At 35.8% G+C, this 22,280-nt stretch overlaps 2 protein-coding genes and 2 long non-coding RNA genes across 6 annotated transcripts; 1 reads left to right on the top strand and 3 right to left on the bottom strand.

Annotated features, from left to right (window-relative positions):
* Positions 1 to 658: 658 nt before the first annotated feature.
* On the top strand, positions 659 to 954 carry LOC125249072. Its single transcript, XR_007180487.1, has 2 exons — positions 659 to 709; positions 802 to 954. It is a non-coding gene; the product is annotated as an uncharacterized LOC125249072 (long non-coding RNA).
* Positions 955 to 1,768: 814 nt separating this feature from the next.
* LOC125249095 lies at positions 1,769 to 2,605 on the bottom strand. The gene is made up of 2 exons (XR_007180497.1): positions 2,429 to 2,605; positions 1,769 to 2,057 (listed from the first exon to the last, which is right to left on the bottom strand). It is a non-coding gene; the product is annotated as an uncharacterized LOC125249095 (long non-coding RNA).
* Positions 2,606 to 5,203: 2,598 nt separating this feature from the next.
* Positions 5,204 to 11,801, bottom strand: LOC125248237 (galactose-specific lectin nattectin-like). Of its 2 annotated transcripts, none has more exons than XR_007180281.1 (7): positions 11,698 to 11,801; positions 8,280 to 8,361; positions 7,893 to 7,928; positions 6,885 to 6,967; positions 6,243 to 6,374; positions 5,675 to 6,113; positions 5,204 to 5,362 (listed from the first exon to the last, which is right to left on the bottom strand). XR_007180281.1 is itself a non-coding variant. In XM_048159967.1 (7 exons), the coding sequence occupies exons 2-7, from the start codon at positions 8,335 to 8,337 to the stop codon at positions 5,304 to 5,306; spliced, it is 477 nt and encodes a 158-aa protein (XP_048015924.1). In that variant the 5' UTR covers positions 8,338 to 8,361; positions 11,698 to 11,801; the 3' UTR covers positions 5,204 to 5,303. The 2 variants fall into 2 exon arrangements, 1 of the variants encoding a protein (XP_048015924.1); XM_048159967.1 differs by having other exon boundaries at positions 5,675 to 5,783.
* An 896-nt stretch (positions 11,802 to 12,697) lies between these two features.
* LOC125246796 lies at positions 12,698 to 20,156 on the bottom strand. Of its 2 annotated transcripts, none has more exons than XM_048157845.1 (6): positions 20,019 to 20,156; positions 19,309 to 19,472; positions 14,947 to 15,927; positions 14,701 to 14,859; positions 14,188 to 14,280; positions 12,698 to 13,895 (listed from the first exon to the last, which is right to left on the bottom strand). In XM_048157845.1, the coding sequence occupies exons 3-6, from the start codon at positions 15,916 to 15,918 to the stop codon at positions 13,659 to 13,661; spliced, it is 1,461 nt and encodes a 486-aa protein (XP_048013802.1). In that variant the 5' UTR covers positions 15,919 to 15,927; positions 19,309 to 19,472; positions 20,019 to 20,156; the 3' UTR covers positions 12,698 to 13,658. The 2 variants fall into 2 exon arrangements, with proteins under 2 accessions (XP_048013802.1, XP_048013794.1); XM_048157837.1 differs by having other exon boundaries at positions 12,698 to 13,973.
* Between the last annotated feature and the right edge of the window lie 2,124 nt (positions 20,157 to 22,280).

Raw genomic sequence — 22,280 nt, forward strand, 5'->3', positions numbered from 1 at the left:
AAAACACGGTTCCTTGTTTTAAATTCACATTTGTTGAATTACAGTAGAGCAAATTGTTGAAACTAAAGGCGCTAAATGGTATAGTATTATTGTGATTTTGCTGTTAAACATGTTTTATTATGTATAGCTAACAGGGGAGCTCCAGTATGTAAATCTAAATACGATTACTAAATGACTATTTAATATCTTGTAGGAAAATCGTCCATATGAATTTCATATGAATATGTCTGTTAGGCCCTAGATATGAAGTAGACATCTGAATGATGTACATGCTATTGTGTAACTTAGTACAATTCACTGTTGTCAGCACAGTTTGCAATAGATGAATGAAAGTAATGTAAATAAATTTCCATAAAGTAACTAAATATAAGTAACCTATATTATTTGTCCATTAGTTCTGTTGAAAAATTGAGGAACATTTGTGTTGGATAAAATGTTACTTAACACATCAACAATTACCTCAACATTTAAATGTAGATTTGAGCACATAAATCTCAGAGGAAACTTGAATCTTGTCTGATGTTACAGGGACAGAAATGAATACAAAGTCTATTTAAATCTTAAGTTGTAGTTTATTTTAATTATTGTAATTTCAAACAGAGTTATTACAGCACTTTTCTGATTCTTGATGTCTGTATGTTTTCTGCAGAGCTTTTGACAGTGGCATTTGTGAAAAAAAAAAAAAGGAAACCTGAAACAAAAATATAAAGTAAGATCATTTTGTTACTTCTAATACAGAAATCAGATGACATTGTGCTGCTAAAATTACTGCTTTTGTATTATGTTTGTGTATTTTTGTAGGATGTGAATGTCCTCAGACTGGTGTGAGCACTGAGGATGGAGAGACACAGCAGATCCTGGGAATGGTTCAGTGTCATGGATGAGACTCTCCATCACTCCTCCTGCCCTTACTTCCTCATCTGACCTGATGTTGCTGTGATTTCTTCATCCTCATTGAACCCTGAGAGCCAGCGAGAGCATCTAGACAAAGACCAAACTGAGGATGTGATTTTGGTCAAGTTTGTTCTGCTGGTTTCAGTGGAGCTTCAAAAGCATCATCAAATAATGTCATGAAGCTTCTGGAAGTCAGGCTCCATTGACTGATAGTGTAGAAACTAGCTGGACAAACTTGATCAAAATCAACTTTTGTGTTCAGAAAAAAAAAAAAAAAAAAAAAAAATGAACACAGGGATTGAACAGCATAAAGGCAAGTGAATAATGACTGAATTTATTTGTTTGGGTGAACTAACCCTTTATGCCCCCAAATAGAAATATGTATGAAATGTATGTATGCATTTATATTATAGTAGTACCTTGAAAAAGTAAAGAAATAAACGGCTTGAATTAGCGTTTGTGCTCGAAACACTAACAAAAAAGGATTTAAAAAAAATCGAATTTACATTTGGCAGATGCTGATATCTAAAGTGACTAACAGTGCTCTTATTACAGGGATGATCCCGTTGGAGCAACCTGGAGTAAAGTGTCTGGATCAAGGACACACTGGTGGAGACGCTGCAGAGATCAAACCAGCAACCTTCTGCTGACCAGGGCAGAGTTTCCCAAAAGCATCGTAAGCTTAAGTTGATCGTAGCTCCATTGAAAACAATGGAGCTACGATCAACTTAGGCTTACGATGCTTTTGGGAAACGCTGCCCAGCTCAGTGGTTTAGCCCACCACACCACAAAAGTAATGGAGCTACAAAAGAAATCATGTAATTGTAAAAATATGAAATGAAGTATGGCAAGAAACTGAATGCTGACATGAATGAAGTGTAAAAAGTTTTAATCTGTTTATTCAGTCATGCTGATGGAGAGCACATGAATGTTTGCAGCAGACACAGCAGAGCCAGATTGTCCCGCACATCTTCTCCCACTCTTGCTTCAAGGGTTCAGCGGTCCATCATCATGGTCTTCCTCATCCTCTGGATCAACGATGTCCCCATTGAGAAGAGCAGCAGTGAGGGACATGATGATGAAGGTGTTCATCAGCTGCTTCATCAGAATAAAGCTGCAGAATCAGCACAGCTGTGTTGAGATGGCAGCAGGACTGTAAATACCTGATTGTTAAAGCAATAAATTTGAATAAAGCTTTGTTTCATGTGTTGTTGACTTGTACATGCATTTATTTAATTATTGTCATTATTACTTTTATTAATTCTTTACTTATTATTTATGCTATTATCAGTAAAGTTATATATTTTATTCATGCTTTCATTGACTGTAAATGGAGATGTATTCACATCAGCTGTATTTGTCTAGTGTGTTCATGCACAGCTGTCATATAACTAAACATTACATTTTGCTTGTTTTACTAAAGAAGTAATATGAAAAGTAATATAATTAAGTTTTGGTTTATGGTTAATGTTGGGGTGTGCTAACAAAGCAATTCATTCTGAGGTCATCTTAATTTCAAGTAGATTTTACTTACATTTTTTGAGTATAAAATCAAGAGTCTTTTCCAAAGGTGAGATCTTCGAGCAGCTGCTGATGTCTTCTTTGGCTTCAGACATTGCTAACACTGAGGAAAACTGCACTAGGTAGGGTTGTGGAGTTACTGGTGCTGTGAGGTGTTAGTGCACCTGTCACTCATATCTTTATTTTATTGCAGGACCTACAATATACAAGATCAGGGAAAATACCAGTTGTATCTTTAACAATGAACAATAATAATGAAAAAAAAAAATATATATGTGTTTGTATACATCATCGTTTGAAATTATATACACACATAAAGCATGATGACGAGGTTAAATATTTTGAATACATCATAATGCATAAAAGTATTTATTTTATTTATTATTTGAAAGCCTGAGGGATGAAACTAGAGCTAATTCAACAAAAGGGAAAAAATTTGATTTATGCTTGTGGATGGACATTTTTGCATATAAAATAAAGAAATTAATAACATATTCACACGAATTTGGGTATTTGTAACAAAAAATAAACTCTCTATAAAAATATAAGAACTTTAAATTAACCCAAAATATATTAGTTGTAGCCTACTACAATTACAAAATTACTGGCAGCTGTTTCTTCAACAAGACCACAAAATAAGCAGTTTAATCAATATCAAGATATTAACAGATAGAAGAATTAAACCTGTCACTCATATCTTTTAAGTTGTTGCACTTGTGATAACGTCGTAGGTCACATGATAACCTCAACATGGCGGATTATTTTCGGTCTCGCATACTCAACGAGATTTGGCTGTTAAGTACCTACTCTTTTGGCGCTCGTTAAGTAAATACTTATTGAAATTAAGTACCTACTCATTGAGTAGGCGGTTTCGGACGCAGCCACCGACTGCTCCCGCGGGCACGCTGTTATACATCCGGGTCGCGCCCCTATGACGTCATAGGCTGTCGCCGGCCAATGAGCATTGGAGTTATTGGATAGTTGGTTTTCAGACACCGAGTCACGTGTGACGTTCCCCAAAGCGTGGCAAACGCAGAGTTGAGTTCCCTTCGAAAGGGAAATGTGGTTTTCAGTTAGCGGAACATTTGAACAGCAAGAGATTAACGAGTGTCTGCACGACGAGGGAGACATATTTGTCCCGACCACAACTCTGCCTGTCCCTTGCTGTTCCCGTTTTGACCCTGCCTGTACGACCATGCTCTCATTTAATAAAAGCTTGCAATTGGATTTGTGCCTGAGTCCGGCTCTGTTACATCTTATTATAATTGAATTTGATTACATTTATGAAATTGACAGAAAAGATGATGTATAATTAGGTTTAAAGAATGGATTTATAAAGGTAAAAATGAAAATAAATTTAAACATATTGGGAAAAAATAATTTCTGTTAGCAGCTATGCATTATTAATGATCTTGTTTTATGTCAGAAATAAAAGATTCATCATTTGCTACAGTTGATTAAAACATTTTATTAATTTGAAAGTTTCTGAATCCTTTGGAAATAAAATCTGTATAAAATGATCTGTTATGATACAAGAGGGGTCGGACACAGATGTAAACAGGTAAGCAGTCTTTATTATAAAACCAGTGAGCAGATATGGCAAGCAGGAATGAACAGATGAGCAATGGTAATGACTGGTGATAGTTACGGTCCTTTTGTGATTGCAGATGACAGAGTCCTTTAACTGGATGGAGCTGGAGAATGTAGAAGACGTAGGAGCACTCACACACAGACGAGGAACACACTGGGAGATCGGGTTACGCAGGAGACAGGTAAGTAGCAAGCAGGGAGTCCTTGAGGTAAGCATACAGGTAAGTATTTCTCAACGAGACCGGACTGTGAGTGCTCTTATACTGGTGGTGATGAAGGGGATAATGATGTGCAGGTGACGGTGATTAGTATTCCGGTGATTGGGAGCGTTGGGATTGGTGCATGGTGGAGCCTGACATGTCTGTGACATGATCATGATAAATTATACTGTACCTGTTACATATGAACTGGCAATCTCAAGTATGAAGGAGCACAACATTCTACAACACCAACCCACCTAATTATCATACATGACAAAAAAATGTAAGAATAAATATGAAAATATATTTTTTTTTTTTTTTTTTTTTAAAGTTCAAATAAATAAATGTTAAAATAAATACATCTGGAAAAAAATACTTATTGGAATAAATCAATATAAAAATAAATGAATTAATGCATAAATAAGTAAATATAAAATGGAAAAATAAATAAAAGAATAAATAAATAAAATTAGAAATAATTAAAACAAAAGCAGAAAATAATAAATTAAGGAGGGAAATTAATTTGATTAAAAATGAATCAACATTTACTTCAAGTTGTTTATTGATTTGTTTATTTTTCTATCATCACATTTATTTACCTATTCATTTTTTCATTAATTTATTCATTTTTAATTTCTGCAGATTTGTTCCTCCAAACAAGTCCAGGATTCTGCGGTGAAAAGTAAAGGTATGAGGAGGAACTCAGTGAGGGGACGAGGCGTGAGAGGACACACTGGATGTTTTCGCTTCAGCAATGCAAACAGCCTTCATATTTTAAATAATTAAACTAATGTAAATGATAACGTTTTATGAATCAGAAAGCCTATTTTCAGACGTTTACTGTAATCTACCTGATCAGAAAAATCATTTATTAGGAACATTTTACTGGGGCACGTGCGACGCCCCTGGTGTGAAAAGAGAGAGACTGTGGAGTGATAATTATAAAATGATGTTTCACAGGTGTAATTGAGTAATTAACTTATCATTCACATAATTAATCCTTTTAACACGTTTATTAGCCTCCATTAAATATTTCTAATGGAAAGTAAATGAATCAAAGTAGCTTTTTTCTTCTACATTGATTTTTCACATGCTGGTTCATTTCACACACACAAAGGACTTAGATTCATTACATTTCACATCATTCCAGTTGCCATCTGTTGAAAGACAGAAAAAATATAGTTGTTTTTATCATCTGTGTATTATGAAAAAACTAAATAATGTTTATTTAGTATGGTAGAGACAGAAATATTAGTATTTGATGTCTAGAAAACAATCAGCAACAATGTTTCCGTGATGAATGTTCACAAAACATTTTTAACTGTGATGAAAAAGTTATTTTCTAGCTTCTGGATTTACAGTATGACATGAAGCAGTTTCTGCTAATCTTCTGATGTATGGTCTAACACAATTCAGATTGACGGATCATTTATCATGTTATTTCATGAGCATTAACAGAAGTTACTTACGGACAGAGTTCATCTCAAGGCAGTGCTCATCTTTACTGTAACTGGGTTGTCCAGGCGACCATATTTTATAGTTCATTCTGGTTCCATCACTCCAGAACCAATAAGTATACTATGAACAGAAGAGAAAAAACAGTATTGTGTTTATGTCCACAGCTTTACATGGCTTCGTTTTATCTTTATTTATCTAAAAGATGATTCCTCATGAACCCTAACCCCACTTTAAACATGTCAGAAATCTAAAAAGAAATGAACAGAAATTATTTCACAGAAAGGGTATCAGTAAAGAATATGTGAAAACTGTGTAAGAAAGGGTTAATCACTCAGTTATCTCTATCAGCCACACTATTTCACATCGAGTTTCACGATACAAACACTCGAGTATGACATCATCATGGTGAGCGGTGCCTCTCATGGCTGCCAATGCACTAAACTAACTGTTCTGAGGAGCAAAAATAAATGATTAAAACACATCTATGCTCATGCGTTTTGAAAAATGTATTAAATGAGTATTAATGTAATGGTAAATGCCCAGTAGCACAGAAAGTATGATGAAAAAATAATTGCACACCACAGGATTATGGCCTCCGATCCAGACAGGTGTTGATGCATGAGTTGTTTGTCTAATCAGGTTCTGTATGAACATGTACTCAGCATGGCTGTGTACAGAAGCAAGGTTCCCACCATAGGACAAACACGTATCCTGTAGAGGCAGAGACATGTGCAAATACAATGAACGTGTTATTTTAAATTAATCTGCCAAAATCTGTGACATGCCTTCAGTTACCATCAAAACAATGTTTACTCACTGTGCTGTTTATTTATTGTTTATTATTTTACACGTGAAATATAAAATCTGCCATTTGAGATGGGACTACATTTCTAGAAAAGGTTCTGGTTATACTGTATATAGATTAGATATAACTTCACATAGATAAAGCTTTTAAGTGATCCTCTCATGATAACATGAAATGTGTTGTGTCTGTATTTTCAGACCATTATGATGTTTCAGTATTATCACAGTGATGTTTGTTCACATCCTGGAGCTCCACTGTCATTTATTTACTGTTAACATATATTTTGTTTTTAAACTGAGGAACAAGTTGAAATGACTTTCCTGTGATAACTGACAGGTGTCACAGATGTTTACAGAGCTTAAACCAAAAATATTCTTATGATTTTAATGTCATATCAGAAGCTGAACGTATCATACCTCGCCTCCACCCCACGAGTATTGTGGGTCTTTGAAAAACTTGAAGCATCTGCATCCATAGGCAGTCCATCCTGTCTCACAGGCTGTTAAATGGAAGTTTTGTTTATTATTATATTGTTACTTTTAATGAACTTTCATGAAATTAAATGAATAACTTTCATTTAAAGGTACACTATGTAACTTTTGGCCCTTTATCAGTTAAAAAACAAAAAGGCATAGAGCATTGTTTCAGTTGTGCTTTGGCTTTGCATGACTGTGGAGATGAAGGCGACGCTTCACAAAAGATGCTGTACAGTGAACTCTGTTAGAGAGCTACATATGGCAATCTATCTGGTCCTGGAATTAAATACCTCAAAAACTCTTTAATCACCGTGTCGCTTTTACAACATTTAAAATCCATCAGTTCTCGTCATCTAAAGCCGAGCTAATGTTGCTTGTTTTATTACGAGCTCTGTCATTTTCTCTTTTGTCCAGCAGACTCTCCTCTGTTCGGTGTTTGTTTAAAACGGGCAATTCTCCAGAGGTTGGAGATTCAGCTGCTCCATCTCTTTCTTTCTTGCTCTTGTGACAGCTAACCTGTGCCACTCCCACACCAGACACACGTCAAAGCGGCCGGAGCAACTTTTCTCTATTTACGGATGTGACGAGACACACATGGGCGAGTGATGTATGTTGGAAAACTGTTCTGACAGGTCTAAAATATAAACACTTCTAATAGACTTAACACAGTGAATCAGTGAATCATGTTTTTTAAGAAAGATTGATGATGTATTGACTTTTTTTTTGAAAAACAAAAACAAAAAAAGCTACATAGTGTACCTTAAATAAACAAAGGATTAAAATAAAATAGTTTCCAATATACTCTTTAAAACATTTTAAAACATGTTGGAGAACATGATCATCAGGTGTTACACACACTTGTTAAGGTGGAGAAATGCACAGGTTTTGGACTTTTGTACTGTACTAGACATACATACTGACAAGAGAAGAAGACAAGAGAAGACTTACCGCTACAAGGTTTACCTCCAACAGGACGCGTTTCCACTTAAAAAGAAAGAAATACACAGTTTTAAAACAGAACTGCTAGCAGTAGTGCTACTACAACTACTGAATAAATATATACTGCAAAATAACAGGCATATTTGGTGTTGTATATTACTGTCAAAATTAATAATATAATATTATTAATAATAATCAACAACTTTAGCTGATATATTGATATAATTATTGTTGTTTTATTGTCTTAATATCATCATAATAATTCAGAGACAAACTCAGGTGCACATACTGTATTATATCATTCCTGCTTCTGATCAGTCATTACAGAGTCCCAGATGTGCTTCAATTCATGTTAAAATAACAGTTATGAAGTGAGACGTGGAATAATAGTTTTACCTGAAGCATTCAAAGCGACCAGAAGACCGAGAGACAGATAGACAGTCCACAACGCCATCGTTTCTCAGAGAACACTGGAACTCTGCATAGATTTAAAACACAATTATACACAAATAATTATTACAAAGATTTGTATTTTTGTGACAAGAACCAGTAGATCAATGTTTACAAACAATGTTTTTATATAGTTTGTATTTAGTGGATCACAGAGCCAGTGCAAGATGAGCATTTGTGGTTAAAGAGCAGATTTGTTTTTGTTTTTTTAGGAAATGAACAATCGTTTATCTAGATAAGACCCTTATTCCTCATCTGGGATCATGTAGAGCTCTTTGAAGCTGCATTTAAACTGCTGTTTGGACCTTCAAGTCCACTATATGGAGAAAAATCCTGGAATGTTTTCCTCAAAAACTATAATTTCTTTTCAACTGAAGAAAGAAGGACATGAACATCTTGGATGACATGAGGTGAGTAAATTATCAGGAAATTTTAATTCTGAAGTGAACTAATCCTGTTCGCACACTTTGTAAGAAATAAAAAAAAAGAAAAAGATTTTACTTGAAAATAGAAAAAGTTGTACTGTTTTTTTGTTTGTTTTTGCAGTTTTTCATACTTTCATAATGCAATAATCTCAGAAGCCTTTGAACAAGTGCACTACCTCCAGGTGGTTTTGTTCTTGTAAAAATATACCTGCAACCTTTCAGGGAACTAAATCCAGCACTGACTGACAAGATCTGTGAGAAACACAATGAACTCAAACCAGCAAAGACATGAGAGAACGAAGCACGATATAAAGGGAGCAGAGCACATGAGGAACAGCTGAACACAATCAGGCCAACGAGAACTCGACCCTTGCGCTAATTTTGAGTATAACTCAATAACGTGATATGCTGTATTATCTGCATTTATTATTTATTACTAGATGAATAATTGTTACGATGTGGTCAGCGGGCATGAAAACAAAACTAAACAGAGCATTGAAACAGGAAATGAAGTAAACAGAAAAGAGTGTCAAAACAAGGGTCCACATAACAGAACATAAACCTGACAATAAGCTCATTAGGCTATTGTTATGTGTAACAGTTAGTTCCCAACCTTGAATCTCACTTGACGAGAGGCTTTCTGCTGATATTTCTCCAGTATCAGCAATGCTTGCCTTTGTGTGTTCTAGAGAGACTGTCCCTCAGTGCAGTTACATTGGGACTGTCTTTGAGCAAATCATCGAACCGTTCATTCAATGAACGCCGATTCATTCAAAGATAGATGTAATGAAACAAGGTGTTGATTATTTTAACTTTCATCTCCACTTTACAAGGGTCAGCTGAGCTGTATTATTAACAGTTTCAATGGCATTGATTCACTGCACTGACCAACACTGATGACATTCATGCAATAACATTGAATACATTCACACAGGCAATAACGTATGGAGCCCCGCACATGATCATTCGCTAAATCATGTGCACAATGTTCCCTCGTTTGAATGATTGACAGATTTACAACACACATAGAACATTGTAATGTTTAATAGCATTTTATGAAAGTTAAATTTAGCATTGAAGAAAAGTAGATTTGTGTTATGCTGTCAATAATAGTTCTTAGAGAGAAAATCAGAATTGGCAAAAATCAGCACTGGCAGGTCACACTTACAAAAAAACATCACAATTGGGAAAAAATTGTAAGGCTTGATTTTCCTGCTAGACAAAAACTGAGATCAAGCATCCTGCAATAAAGCAATACAACTCGCCTAGAGAAGAAGATCTCAAATAAATAGCAATGGACAACGCCTCCCCCTCCACACACACACACACACACACACAAACACACCATCCCTTCCCCCAGATTCAAGTCACTGAAACTTCTTCAAGATGTATAATGTAACTTGTATATATATATTGTTTTTTCCCTTTCATGTTTGGTATCATTTTAAATGTCTCAGTGTGATTGGTAAAATGGTCTCAATTTCACAACAGTCACTGGTATTATGATGAAGATGGAAAACTAAGGAAAATTCTGTCCTCTTTTTGGGAGGTGTCTCTTCTCCTCTCCCCTAAAACAGGTGTTGGTGTAATTAAAACGTACGATCCTTTTGTTCTGGTCCTGGTATAAAAGGTAAAGAGTAAAGCAGTCAGGGGGGATCTTCTGTAACCAGAACCCCCATACAGAGATGGGTGAATGTCTGAAGACATTCATGTATCACTGTGTGTATATATGCATTTCTTTGAGTAATCGATGTTATGCATTTATCATTTCTGAGTTGGTTTCTAATTGTCTAATTGTAATGTAATTGGCATGATATATTTTTACTTGACAAATAAAATGTTATATTTGATTTACTCTGGATTCTTCTGAAATCATTATGTCCGGTAGATTATTGGAGTCCATATTTCCGCAAATCTGCGTCAGGATAGAGGTTCGATGAAAGGAGCATGTTGCACATCATGAGACCTTTTGATTTTTGTTTATCAACTGGCTTAGCAAGTTGCAGTACCGTGGCTAAGAAAACTGTGTTTTTGTATGAACACGCATGTGGCGGTTCGACTCAAATGCTTTAGTAAACTCTGCACCCTCTGACTAAGATCAGAACTGACGAGTTTGTGATCGTGAAAGGCACTCAATCGGCCGAAGTGACTTTTCTAAGTGATATGGGTTCGTAATGAAAGAATAATTGAAAATAAGAGTTACCAAGAATAATCAAATATCTAAATTAATGCATAACAAATGATTAATTTCTAATTGGGAACACAACCTTAGAATAAGAATCATTTGAAATTGGAGTCAGATTAAATGAGTGAAATTAAGTGAACTTCACAGAGACGCTGAAGAGGCATACACGCGTTAACCTTCGCCCAACGCCGTCGGACTCCGTTTTTGGGCCGATGGGGGGTTCCTTACAAACAATACGCAGAAAAAAACTCTTAAACTGTGAAACACGGGTAAAAGTTCACAAAAACAGTGATTACATCCTTTAACTGACTTAAGCCCTGATAAACTTCATTGAGGTAACCTTCTCGAACATGACTCAACACACACTTCTACGTGCAACAGCCTCAACGCCCGTCAAAGTCTTCCAAAAATAATCACTTTTCAAAATGACTTAATCATGTTCTGCTTGATCATCGATGAGGTGTATCCTCCAACATTAGCTACTGTTGAATGCATTAAACATGTTTTGCACTTCTGCATTGAGCATTTTAGCATCATTAATTCACTGAACAACAAAATATAGGCTGCGTTCTGAATAACCAAATAACAATAAATAAAAACTAAAAACTACATACAAATACAAAATAAATCTAAGCTCTGTTCTGGGAATGTTCCAACAGAACTAATATTCCCAGAATGCCCCATGAATCAAAAATGATTAAATGGGTTTTAGTCGGCTAAAAGTGAAATAAATGTAAATGTAGAAAAGTCAAACCTCAGGAAATGTGCTCCGAACAGCAAACTGAGTGTTTCTGCTGGATAGTATATCAGAGATGTGTCTTGTTTTCTTGAACTCTTGATGTATTCCTATCCACTACATTGTGGGTTTAAATAAGTGTACTCATGTTACGTAAGATGCGTGTCAGCCAATCAGAAAGGATCTGCATGTTACTGAGATGTCTGATCTCTCTAAATCACATGACTCTCAGAAAAAACACCACAGAAGTAATACCACAATTGTTCAAAGTCATGTATTTCATCTTTCAGTTGTTTTTAATCATTATCTAATGATTTGCAAAGGTATTATTGTGTAATGATTTTACTTGTTGAGGCATATGATTATTAACTAATTGTTGAGTAATAAGTAATATTAGAAGGGTTGTCAACCATAATCATAACCACAATGATAAATTACTTAATGAGCTGGAAGCTGAAATACATGTCTTTGACCCATTAACACATTAATGTACACTATTAGTACATTTACTTACTTCATTAATCACCTATAGGGCCAGATATGCTAAACAGGGTAAATTAGCATGAGAATGCAATTCTAAAAATTGGAAAGTTTTGTGCTGGTGAAAGCTGTTAGTAAATCTGTTTCAGACACGGATCCTACTCCCACCCACGCTGATCCCGCACTGTAAAAAATTTTAAGCCAGTACAACAAAAAAAATCTTGGTACTAATTTCCCCTAGCTTTTTCTTGTTTACTCAACTTTTGTAAATAACAGTTAAACTGACTGAAATTAAGTTGTCAGTCATACAAAAAATGTTTAGTTGAGTTAACTTAAGATCGTTAGTTTTCTGGAGAGGTCCAACTATTCTTTAACAAATTTTTTTAAGTTGGGCCAACTCAACATTTTTTGTCTGAAGAACTCAATGTCTTAAGTTGAGTGAACAAAAAAATGCTATTGGAAATTGGTACTAAGAAATAATACGTTATGGCTGGAAACTACAATAGCATCGCCCAAGATAAAAACTGAAAACAGCAAGTTAACACAACAAAACATTTATTCCAAACAGCAATTTACTTTCACAAACATGTGTAAGGCAATTAAATGTAATTTCAGTTAGCTGTCATTGTGACAAGAATTTCTCTTAAAGGCATAGTTTACTCAAATGATAATTCATTATAATTTACTTTTTCTGTCTCAAACTCATATTACTTTCTTCTGTGGAACATGCACAAAAACATGCAGCTATTGTTTAATCAACTTTTTCTGAAGCAATACTTTTGGGAGAAAGATCAAAATCTTACTCTAACTCTTTAAAAAATCTTGACATCTGATTGTATTGCTTCAGAAGGCATGGATTAAATCATATGGATTACATTTATATAAAATTATATTCTTGTGTTCTAAAGAATAAAGATAGTCATAGGAGTTTGAGAAAAATGTAAATGATATTATCATTTTTGATTTAACCATCCCTTTAAATATTCTCAAAGGAAATAAATGTCTTATAATTGCACTAACAGTCCAAAGTGTATCAATAATGAAAGTCTTGCTAGCACCATCACAAAAATCCTGTAACAAGTCTTTTTTAAATTCAAACATATTTAAGCCAAAGTGATTCAACACTGCAAATTGAAATACTGCAATACTGCAACTAAAATTACACACTGCTGTTAAAACAGTTTTATAAAACAATGCCACTAAATATGAATATGAAAAGTGACTAAACAGTAGCATATGAGGAACACAATCTTTCAAAATGTAAAATAGACCATCCATCTCCAAAGTGCTGATACACCTAAACATGAAAGGTTTAGTACAACTGAACAGTATATCAACGAATATCAAGTAAACAAATATGCGTTGACTTTAGAGAATTCAAGACTACAAGTCTGAATTTAAAATTCACCTTAACACAATATCCTAACAAACACCATCATTATGCCGAAGGTACCAATTAACAATAAAAGCATCTGAAAACACAAAGCATCTTAAACTCCCTACAGAGTAAAAAGCTTATTCTTCAGGGACTGAACTCTGTTGGTACACTTTTCTCCCAATCCCACAAAGATGTTCTGCACTGCCTCAAATGTGTATTTGAGTCCTTTTGGATACTCAATGTTTAGCGCATAGAGAAGTCCAAAGAGTACCATGAAAGCAGTGGGAAAGTCTGGTAGGTCCTCCACAACCACAGTTTCCTCCAGGATGATGGCGAGGTTTTGACATCTCTTTGTTGCCTGCGAGAGATTGTCCTCCATGACTTCAAGAATGCCCAGTTTCACTCCTCTTGTGTATGTCTCCTCTAAATCAGTGTCCTTAGAATTATATAAATGTCATGAAAAAAATGGTGAAGTACAAATATAAAAATTGCAAACAAAGCATGGCATTATGTGCCAACCTGATGTAAATACTTGATGAAAACGAGCCACATGCAAACCACATCAGAAACTTTATTAAATATAACAACGCATTCAATAAAATAACAGTAATCAATGAATATATGAGATGAACAAAAAGCTGAAGACCTACCACACAAGTCTTTGATATTGCATCTCGCTCCCTGAGGTACAAGGGGAGTCCCCGTAGAGCCGTAGAGTATCTGTGTGATACAATGTCTGTTGTCTGTAAAAGAGAAATAAATCATTTTAATTAGGGCTGGGCGATATATATCGCATGCGATTGTCACGCACATTTCGTCAGTAAAGCCGGTTCCCTGATTACCACTAAATCGCCATCACCTGCTTTCAAATGGAGCAGCATTGAATAGACAGAGCCGTAGATCACTGACAAGCCACGCAATATCGCATTCGTTATCGAAGGCGATTCATCTGCGATAATGAATGCGATATTGCCTTCACAAACAATTATATATCACTTATAAGTTATTAAATACAAAATGAATAGTAGTTATTAAGATTAATGTGGTTTGGAATTGGTAAAATGTGCCTGGAAATAAATGATCAGAAAATCAACGTGCCTAATAATTCTGCACGCACTGTATAACCACTAATTTCAAAAGATTCGTAAGTATAGGAATCATACCTGCTCATCAAAATGGTCCAGGATCATTTTCATTTCATCTCCAAGGTCTTTACTCTTTGCTCGATACATTTTGATGAGACAGTTGCTATATTTGTTAAGAGCTGTCATGAATGTCGTTTTAAGGTCCACACAAGTGATCCTTTGGAACTCTGTGCAAACCTGAGGAAGTGAAAGGAAAAAAATCTGTTAACATTTAAATCTATATACAATCAGGACAAAATAATATATAGACAAAATGTAACTTACTTGTTCCTCCAAAAAGAGGCCAGGCCATCTTTCTTTGATGACAGAGACCAATGGTTGATCATTGACTATTTCTTTTCTCCTGAGAGGGAATGTAGTTTCCATTTTGGTATTCAGTATCATCATGTCCATGTTCCTTTTCTTGACTTCAAGCTCAAGCTGTTCCCTTTCATGTTCCAGTGCAGCATCATCTAAACCGACAGGATTGTCTGGAAGGAAGTTGATTTCTGATCTTCTTGGTTTCTTCTGGGGTACTCTTGAACCATCATCTCTTTTATTGCCAAGCTCACTACATCCAGCACTGCGTAATTTTTGTCTGTAATTACCCATTTTAAATTTTAAGCTCATCTTCCAGCCCCTGCATCCTGTGTCACAGCCAAGTTCCCTTAAACATGGATGTCTGGAAACTAACGCAACTGCCACTTGGTCAATTTCAGAATCACTTGGGTAAGCTTTAAAGGAGTACATTGTTTCTGCCAACTTGTCCAGTATTTCTATCTTGACATCTCGTGTAACATCCATGGTAGTGTTCTGTTTTTCATACACTTCATTAGCTTTTCTCAGTCTGAACTCTACATCATAGGAGAAATTGGGAATTTGGAAAACACAAGGCCAACGTTCTTCCCTGACTGATGAAGAAGATGGACTGGACAGATTGGATGAGATGCTTGCTGTGTCTAGGGTAAAGTCAGTGTCAGACCCTGTGCTTTCATTTCCTGGGAGTTCTGCTACTGATGCAGTTTTGAAGACCTCCCAGATAATCTTCAGTGTGACTTTATCAGATGGAAGTTCTTCTATGTTACACAAATTGCAAAGCTGACCACCAAAATCAGGGTCCTCATACTGGATCACAAAGTTTTGATCAATCTTTAGTTTTTCACATAGAATTTCTTTGAGCTCATCTATTGATGATGGCACTTGGGGGAGTGTCAGCTTTTTTATGCACTCTGGATTCACAATCACTCGCAGCAACATTGTGGTTTTCTGAAACAAAATAAAACACCCATTCAGTGATCTTGCTAGCCTGTGTACTCATTTTAAAGGGATAGTTCACCCAAAAATGAAAATTTGATGTTTAGCTGCTTACCCCTTGCGCATCCAAGATGTAGGTGACTTTGTTTCTTCAGTAGAACACAAATGATAATTTTTAACTCCAACCGCTGCCATCTGTCAGTCAAATAATGCGTGTGAATGGGAACTCGAACAATAAGAGTCGAAAAAACTTGCTTAGACAAATCCAAATTAAACCCTGTGGCTCGTGACGACACATTGATGTCCTAAGACACGAAACGATCGGTTTGTGCGAGAAACCGAACAGTATTTATATCATTTTTTACTTCTAAAACACCACAATGTCCAACTGCGTTCAGCACTCGGTTAGTGAGGTCTGATCGCGCTCTGACAACGGCAGTGATGTCTCGCGCATATACTTCAATGAGTGAGAGACATCACTTCCGTTGTCAGAGCGCGATCAGACCTCACGAATCGAGTGATGAATGCAGTTGGACATAGTGGTGTTTTATAGGTAAAAATGATATAAATACTGTTCGGTTTCTCGCACAAAACGATCGTTTCGTGTCTTAGGACATCAGTGTGTCGTCACGAGCTGCAGGGTTTAATTTGGATTTGTCTGTGCATATTTTTTCGACTCTTATTGTTCGAGTTCCCATTCACACGCATTATTTGACTGACAGACGGCAGCGGCTGGAGTTAAAGATCATCATTTGTGTTCTACTGAAGAAACAAAGTCACCTACATCTTGGATGCGCTTGGGGTAAGCAAATAAACATCAAGTTTTCATTTTTGGGTGAACTATCCCTTTAATGCTGCTAGCAATCCAATGGGAAAAATGCACACTTTAATGTAGCAAGAAACGTTTAGGTGACACCATAAGATTTCTCCCAATACTGTAGGCTGCAAGTGGGTAGAAGTCATTCAAATCCTTCAGCGCAGTAACAATCAGATCTTCGTATGAAAGTGCTTCAACCTTAAAGGCACGAAGATGTTCAACATACCAAGAAGAAAATCTCTCCAGCACAAAAGAAGCCCCACCGTCAACTAACAAAATGCTGTGGATCTTTGCAAATTCTGGCAAGCCACCACAGTGTCCAACAGACACCATCATGTTATTGGAGTACAAGGTCCCATGCAATTCAGCATTTGAAGCAAGAGATACAGTGTTAAGGTGAGAATATTTTTTCTCAACAGCTGTTTTCACCTTTCGTTCTAGAGAAGACACCTTCACAATTTTTACTTTGTCAACATGAATGGATTGTTTGAAAAAGCTGGGAGACTGCAAGACATGTGCAACCATAAGTTGGTGCTGGGTAGACAATGTCTGCAATATGTTTTTGAAATTGTGCATGTTATGGACCACCCGTTTGAAGAAACTGTGCTTTGCCTCAAAGCGCATTGTCCAGAACTCCACACAAGGACCAAAATGGCGTATGAGGCTTGGGTAGTGTTCCAGGAAATGGTGTTTTGGTTTCAATTTTTCATTTGGAAACACTTCTCTAAAAAGGTTGCGATGGTCAGATATTTTAGTCTCCAGATAGCAAAGACTGTCCTCTGAAAACTTGGGTGAAACAACAAGCTCCACTATATCTTTCAGATCCATCAACAGTTGCCATGCTCTCTCAGTTTCTGGAATAATGTGGCCAATCATGAGTGGTATGAGCCTAATGAGTGTCCAATTTTCGTGGCCATTTCCCCCAATGGTTTTTTTTGAAAAAAATGTTTTGGGGATTTTTTGAGGGCGGTTCACCTTGTCAGAGAAACAGTAAGGGAAAGACTGAATTGCACTGTTCAACTGGTCAAGGGTAAAGAACTTATCAGCTATTAGCTTCTGGAGACACAACGCCAACTCATACGGCACAATTCCTTCAAACAAATCATGCAATGCATCTGGTGGAAATCCGGTTACTGGGTGAAAGCAAGCAAGGTACTTTTGTAAGACACATTCTCCTTTTACACCTTGCACATTTGTCAGAGTTGGGTTTGCTTTCAGCTCCTCAATGAATTGATTGTGTTGTTCTATACTTCTTAAGGGAAAAAGTCCCTTGCTCACATTAGTGGTCTGTATGTCCTTAATAGAAGCAAGACAAAACCTACAGAACTTCTCAACATGAAAACTTTCCTGAAATCCTGCCAGGCCATGTGCCCCTAGATTGTCTGCAGAGACGGTAACGACAGTTCCTTTGATATTTTCCCCAAACTGATCGACATACAAACCCTCTCTTTCAAGTGTCTGCACATCCTTCATTAATGGCTCAAAAAACATGTCATAGCCAAATTCCCTTACATCACTACTCTTCCCCAACAAGGCTAGTTGAATAGTATGCAAATTTGCTCTGAACTGGGAGGGCCAGTTCAAGATCACCCAGTAGACTGCTGTAATCTTGTGCTTTTTACGTGACGTTCCCAAAGGATTGGCGACTTCGAAGTCATCAATATATAGACCAAGTGTTATAGCTACATTCTCATCACAAAGCAGAGGATGCTCTTTGAAATGCTGGCCATCAAAACAAGATGCATAGAAGCCATCTGTGGTAGCATTAGAGAAAGTCTTTTGAACCGTCTCACTATGGCCTAGAAGTTTTTTCAAAACTTCAAGAATAGGAACATAAACAAATGTTTTCTTTTTTGGTCTACTGAATACAAACTCAACTGGTTCAACGACATCAAAGTTTTGTTTGTAATATACTTTGCGTTTATGATCAGTAGATAAGGTTCCTTTATCAGTGGTAGCGTAAAGAGGATTTGTTCTATGAACAGCTTCAGTGATTTCAGTGATTAAAGATGGGTCAGCTTCACAGTTGTGGTGGCATAAAATATCTTTAATCACCTTTTCTGTGGATGGTTTAGACAGGGATATTATTTCATTTAGACTTTGAAAAATTTGCTGTGTAGCACTTCTAGATACACCTAGTTCTGTCTGCATACAAAGGAACAAAGAAGCCAACTTCTTCTCAAGAATGTGGTCAATATCTTCAACATCAGCAGCTTCCACATGTATATCTCTATCATCTGATGTATCTTCAAAGCATTCTGAAGCAGAATCAAACGAATTATCGGAGTCTGTACGGTTGACAGTTACAACCGATGACCTATAATCACTTATTGCGTCTTTTTGGTGATGTCTGGACTTGTGGCTATGAAATGTTAAATAGACATTAGTTTCAAAATCACAGTGCAAAAATGGGCATTGCACGGTCTCATGCCTTTTCAGATGTGTACCCAGATGTCTGATAAATATTTTTTCAGTACAAACATTGTGATAATCACATTGCTCACATTTAAATGTAGCTTGCACCGTCCTTTTATCAGAATTTGTGTGGACCCTATAAAGATGAGTTTTCAACGCACCTGGTGTACTGAAAGTGTAGACACACTCAGGGTACAGGCACAACAATGATGCACGTCGGCCTGGGTGCCAGTGCTTGAGCCTGTAGTGTCTCAGAAGCAGATTTTGACTGGGGCAGGTGTATTTACAGTGCCTACACTGCATGGAGTGTGCTCTCAAGGTAGATCTGTTTAAGAAAAAACAAACAAACATGAATGATCAGTTTCATAAAAGGCAAATTAATTAATCAACAATTAAATTGACAATGAATTTTATTCCTATACTTTTTATATACATTTTTAGTCTATATTTATACAAAAAAATTTTTTTTTTTTTTAATCTTTGATACATATACAGCAGTTTAATTTAGTGGATGTTTTCATACCGAACATATCGAAACGGAAAAGTTAGTGAATTTGAACAATAAACAAGGGTTAACAGATAAAGATGTTTTCTGGCTAATGAGGCAACTCAAGTCATATGCACGACTTCCACGTGCAATTTAACTGTGCAGAAAAACCCATCGCAACAAAAGACAAAAACTTAATTATTAAATGTAATTGGATTAAAAATACAACTATTTAAATACGCAGTAATGCAGATAACTTACAAAGAAAAAGCAGCGGTGTCTCTATTTTTACCATCGACTAATTTAGGAATATAGAACATTATCCAATTTAATAATTTAGGAATATAGAGCAACAATCATCAAAAACCAAATAAGAGTACTCACCATAAATATTCCTCTGGATTATCACCCGCGTGCTGTCTCTTCTTTCTTCTTGGGCCGTTTGCTAAACCTCTTCTAGATGTTTCTCCCGCATTAAAAAGTATACGTTGACGCACAGCAAGATTGCGCAATGGTCACGTACTGGGGGCGTGGTTTAGCGCGAGAGGCAATGATAACGTTTATCAGAAAATATGCTGATAATTGCTGATATAAATCTAACAATTAAATAAAAAATGAACAGTCCTTACTCAGTTCGCAAACTAGTGAGATGAGAGCATTGGCGCCCACTACACTTGTTAACGAAACTTAACAGGAAAGTCTTCCTCCAAGGGTTCACAGTTGAGCAGGAGCTTGGCAAACTACGTCACTGCGCGTTGCGTTCTGGGTAGTCGCCGCCATGTTTTAGGTCACGCCCAGGAGCGTACAATGACAACAAATACAAATCACCAGATGAAACGACTGTATTTACGTTAATTTGTTTGAAAGCTGCTTGCACTTGCTTAGAATAAATGGATTAATATTTGAATCTCTTGTGTTCATTCGATCGCCCAGTCGTGTGGCCAGGACACGATATGCACACACATAGAAATCACACTGCCGCCTTCTATCGGACCACAAACAGGACCAAAGTGATTTCTCTATTGCAGTTTTTAATAACTAAGTGGCACCTATATATCTGCCAGATAAAATAATAAACACAACATAGATTGATATCAGCCAGCATATCATCATATCGCCCTGATTTCTTCATGTTAAAGCATTAAGGGATAACATAACAGGATGACCCTCTGTAATACAGCTCTGAAATTATTAATAATAATAATAATTATTATTATTATTATTATAATTATTATTATATTTATAATACAAATTTTATTATCATTGTAAAATAAGATTATTTATACAGTAGCCATACTTTAAATAATAATAATAATATCAATAACAACAACATAAATAATTTATATAATATATAATATTTTTAATAATAATTATTAATATTAATTATTATTATCATTATTTTACAATAATAGTATTCAATTACTATTAATTTACAATTATACATTAAGCTCATTTAACTAAGTTAAATGATATAACTAAGTTATAAATAAGTAAAATAACTAAACACCAATTTTTCTTCACTGTCCCATAACCAAATGGTTGCATTTTATTCTAAAATTTGCATTTGCTTATAGGAGGGCAGTTCCCTAAATGAGATTGACTTAACTCAAATAAATAAGTTAGCAGAAGTTTTTTGGTTGAACTTGCAAAGCTTTGTTCACAAAACTAATCGTTTTAAGTTTATGGAAAAACACCTGGATTGTGTTGAGTAAGTGTATTAAACATAGTTGTATTGGCTTTTTCATAGATTTTTGCTGAACCAACACAACAAAACCAGTTATTTGAACTTTTTTCAAGTTGGGTTTTTTACAGTGCGTTTGGGATGCTGATTCTCAGTTGATATCAGCAGAAAATAAGTTAGAAAGCTGATTCTGATCATGCAAGTGTGAATCTTTTACTCCAGATTCATGCATTAAACACAAAGACTTCATTCAGTTATTTCTCATTTTGAGTCACACTAAACAAGCCATTGATCAGGACATGGACAGTCTCTTTAACAAATAATGAACTGAAAAGATAACCTAATAAATAATTGAATGATAACCTTAACTAAAATAATGTTGATGCATAAAGTTCATCTAAATTGTATTTCTCATCTGATGAAGCTACACTAAGGCTTTTGGTTTAAAGTAGGACAAACTGAGGTCTCTGAAGAAGGTACAAAAACTCTCTAAAATTTGTTGGGTTATTATTTTCTTTACCCATGTTCTGTCTTCTTCTAGCACTCTTGCTCTTCTTCACTGTAGTCTTCGTCTATCTCATCTCCGCTGGTGATTTCAACACGTTTTCTTCACCCCGTGTATCCTCTCGATAAGCTCTGTTGTTGGTTACAAAACATTAAATTCAGGAACCTAACTTTCAGAACTTGTGCTCATCTCATGCTGAGTCAAGTCAAATACATTTGTTTCTACATTAACACCATTTTAAGGATTGCAGGTACTTTCTAAGCAGCATTAAAACATCTTTATATGGCTTTAACTTAAAAGAAAGAAAATAACATTTCTTTGCAACAGGTAAATAGCACATAAACTCATGCCATAGCGACGGCTTTCACTCGACGCAGAAGTATAAATCAGCCTTTAGCCTCCCATAATCTACTGGTCATAATGATTTCAGGAGAGTCCAGAATAAATTGAAATTTAACAT

This window comes from Megalobrama amblycephala, linkage group LG1, assembly GCF_018812025.1.
Source record: "Megalobrama amblycephala isolate DHTTF-2021 linkage group LG1, ASM1881202v1, whole genome shotgun sequence".
NCBI lineage: Eukaryota > Metazoa > Chordata > Actinopteri > Cypriniformes > Xenocyprididae > Megalobrama > Megalobrama amblycephala.

Excerpts from the sequence above, each read along its gene's own strand:
- LOC125248237 (XM_048159967.1), bottom strand. The coding sequence starts at position 8,337 with ATGGCGTTGTGGACTGTCTATCTGTCTCTCGGTCTTCTGGTCGCTTTG. Across the intron at positions 7,929-8,279 it reads GGTCGCTTTGAATGCTTCAG|TGGAAACGCGTCCTGTTGGA; the intron begins GTAAAACTATTA and ends TTTCTTTTTAAG. Across the intron at positions 6,968-7,892 it reads TGGAGGTAAACCTTGTAGCG|CCTGTGAGACAGGATGGACT; the intron begins GTAAGTCTTCTC and ends TCCATTTAACAG.
- LOC125246796 (XM_048157837.1), bottom strand. The coding sequence starts at position 15,918 with ATGTTGCTGCGAGTGATTGTGAATCCAGAGTGCATAAAAAAGCTGACA. Across the intron at positions 14,860-14,946 it reads GCCTCTTTTTGGAGGAACAA|GTTTGCACAGAGTTCCAAAG; the intron begins GTAAGTTACATT and ends TCACTTCCTCAG. Across the intron at positions 13,974-14,187 it reads CAATATCAAAGACTTGTGTG|GACACTGATTTAGAGGAGAC; the intron begins GTAGGTCTTCAG and ends TATAATTCTAAG.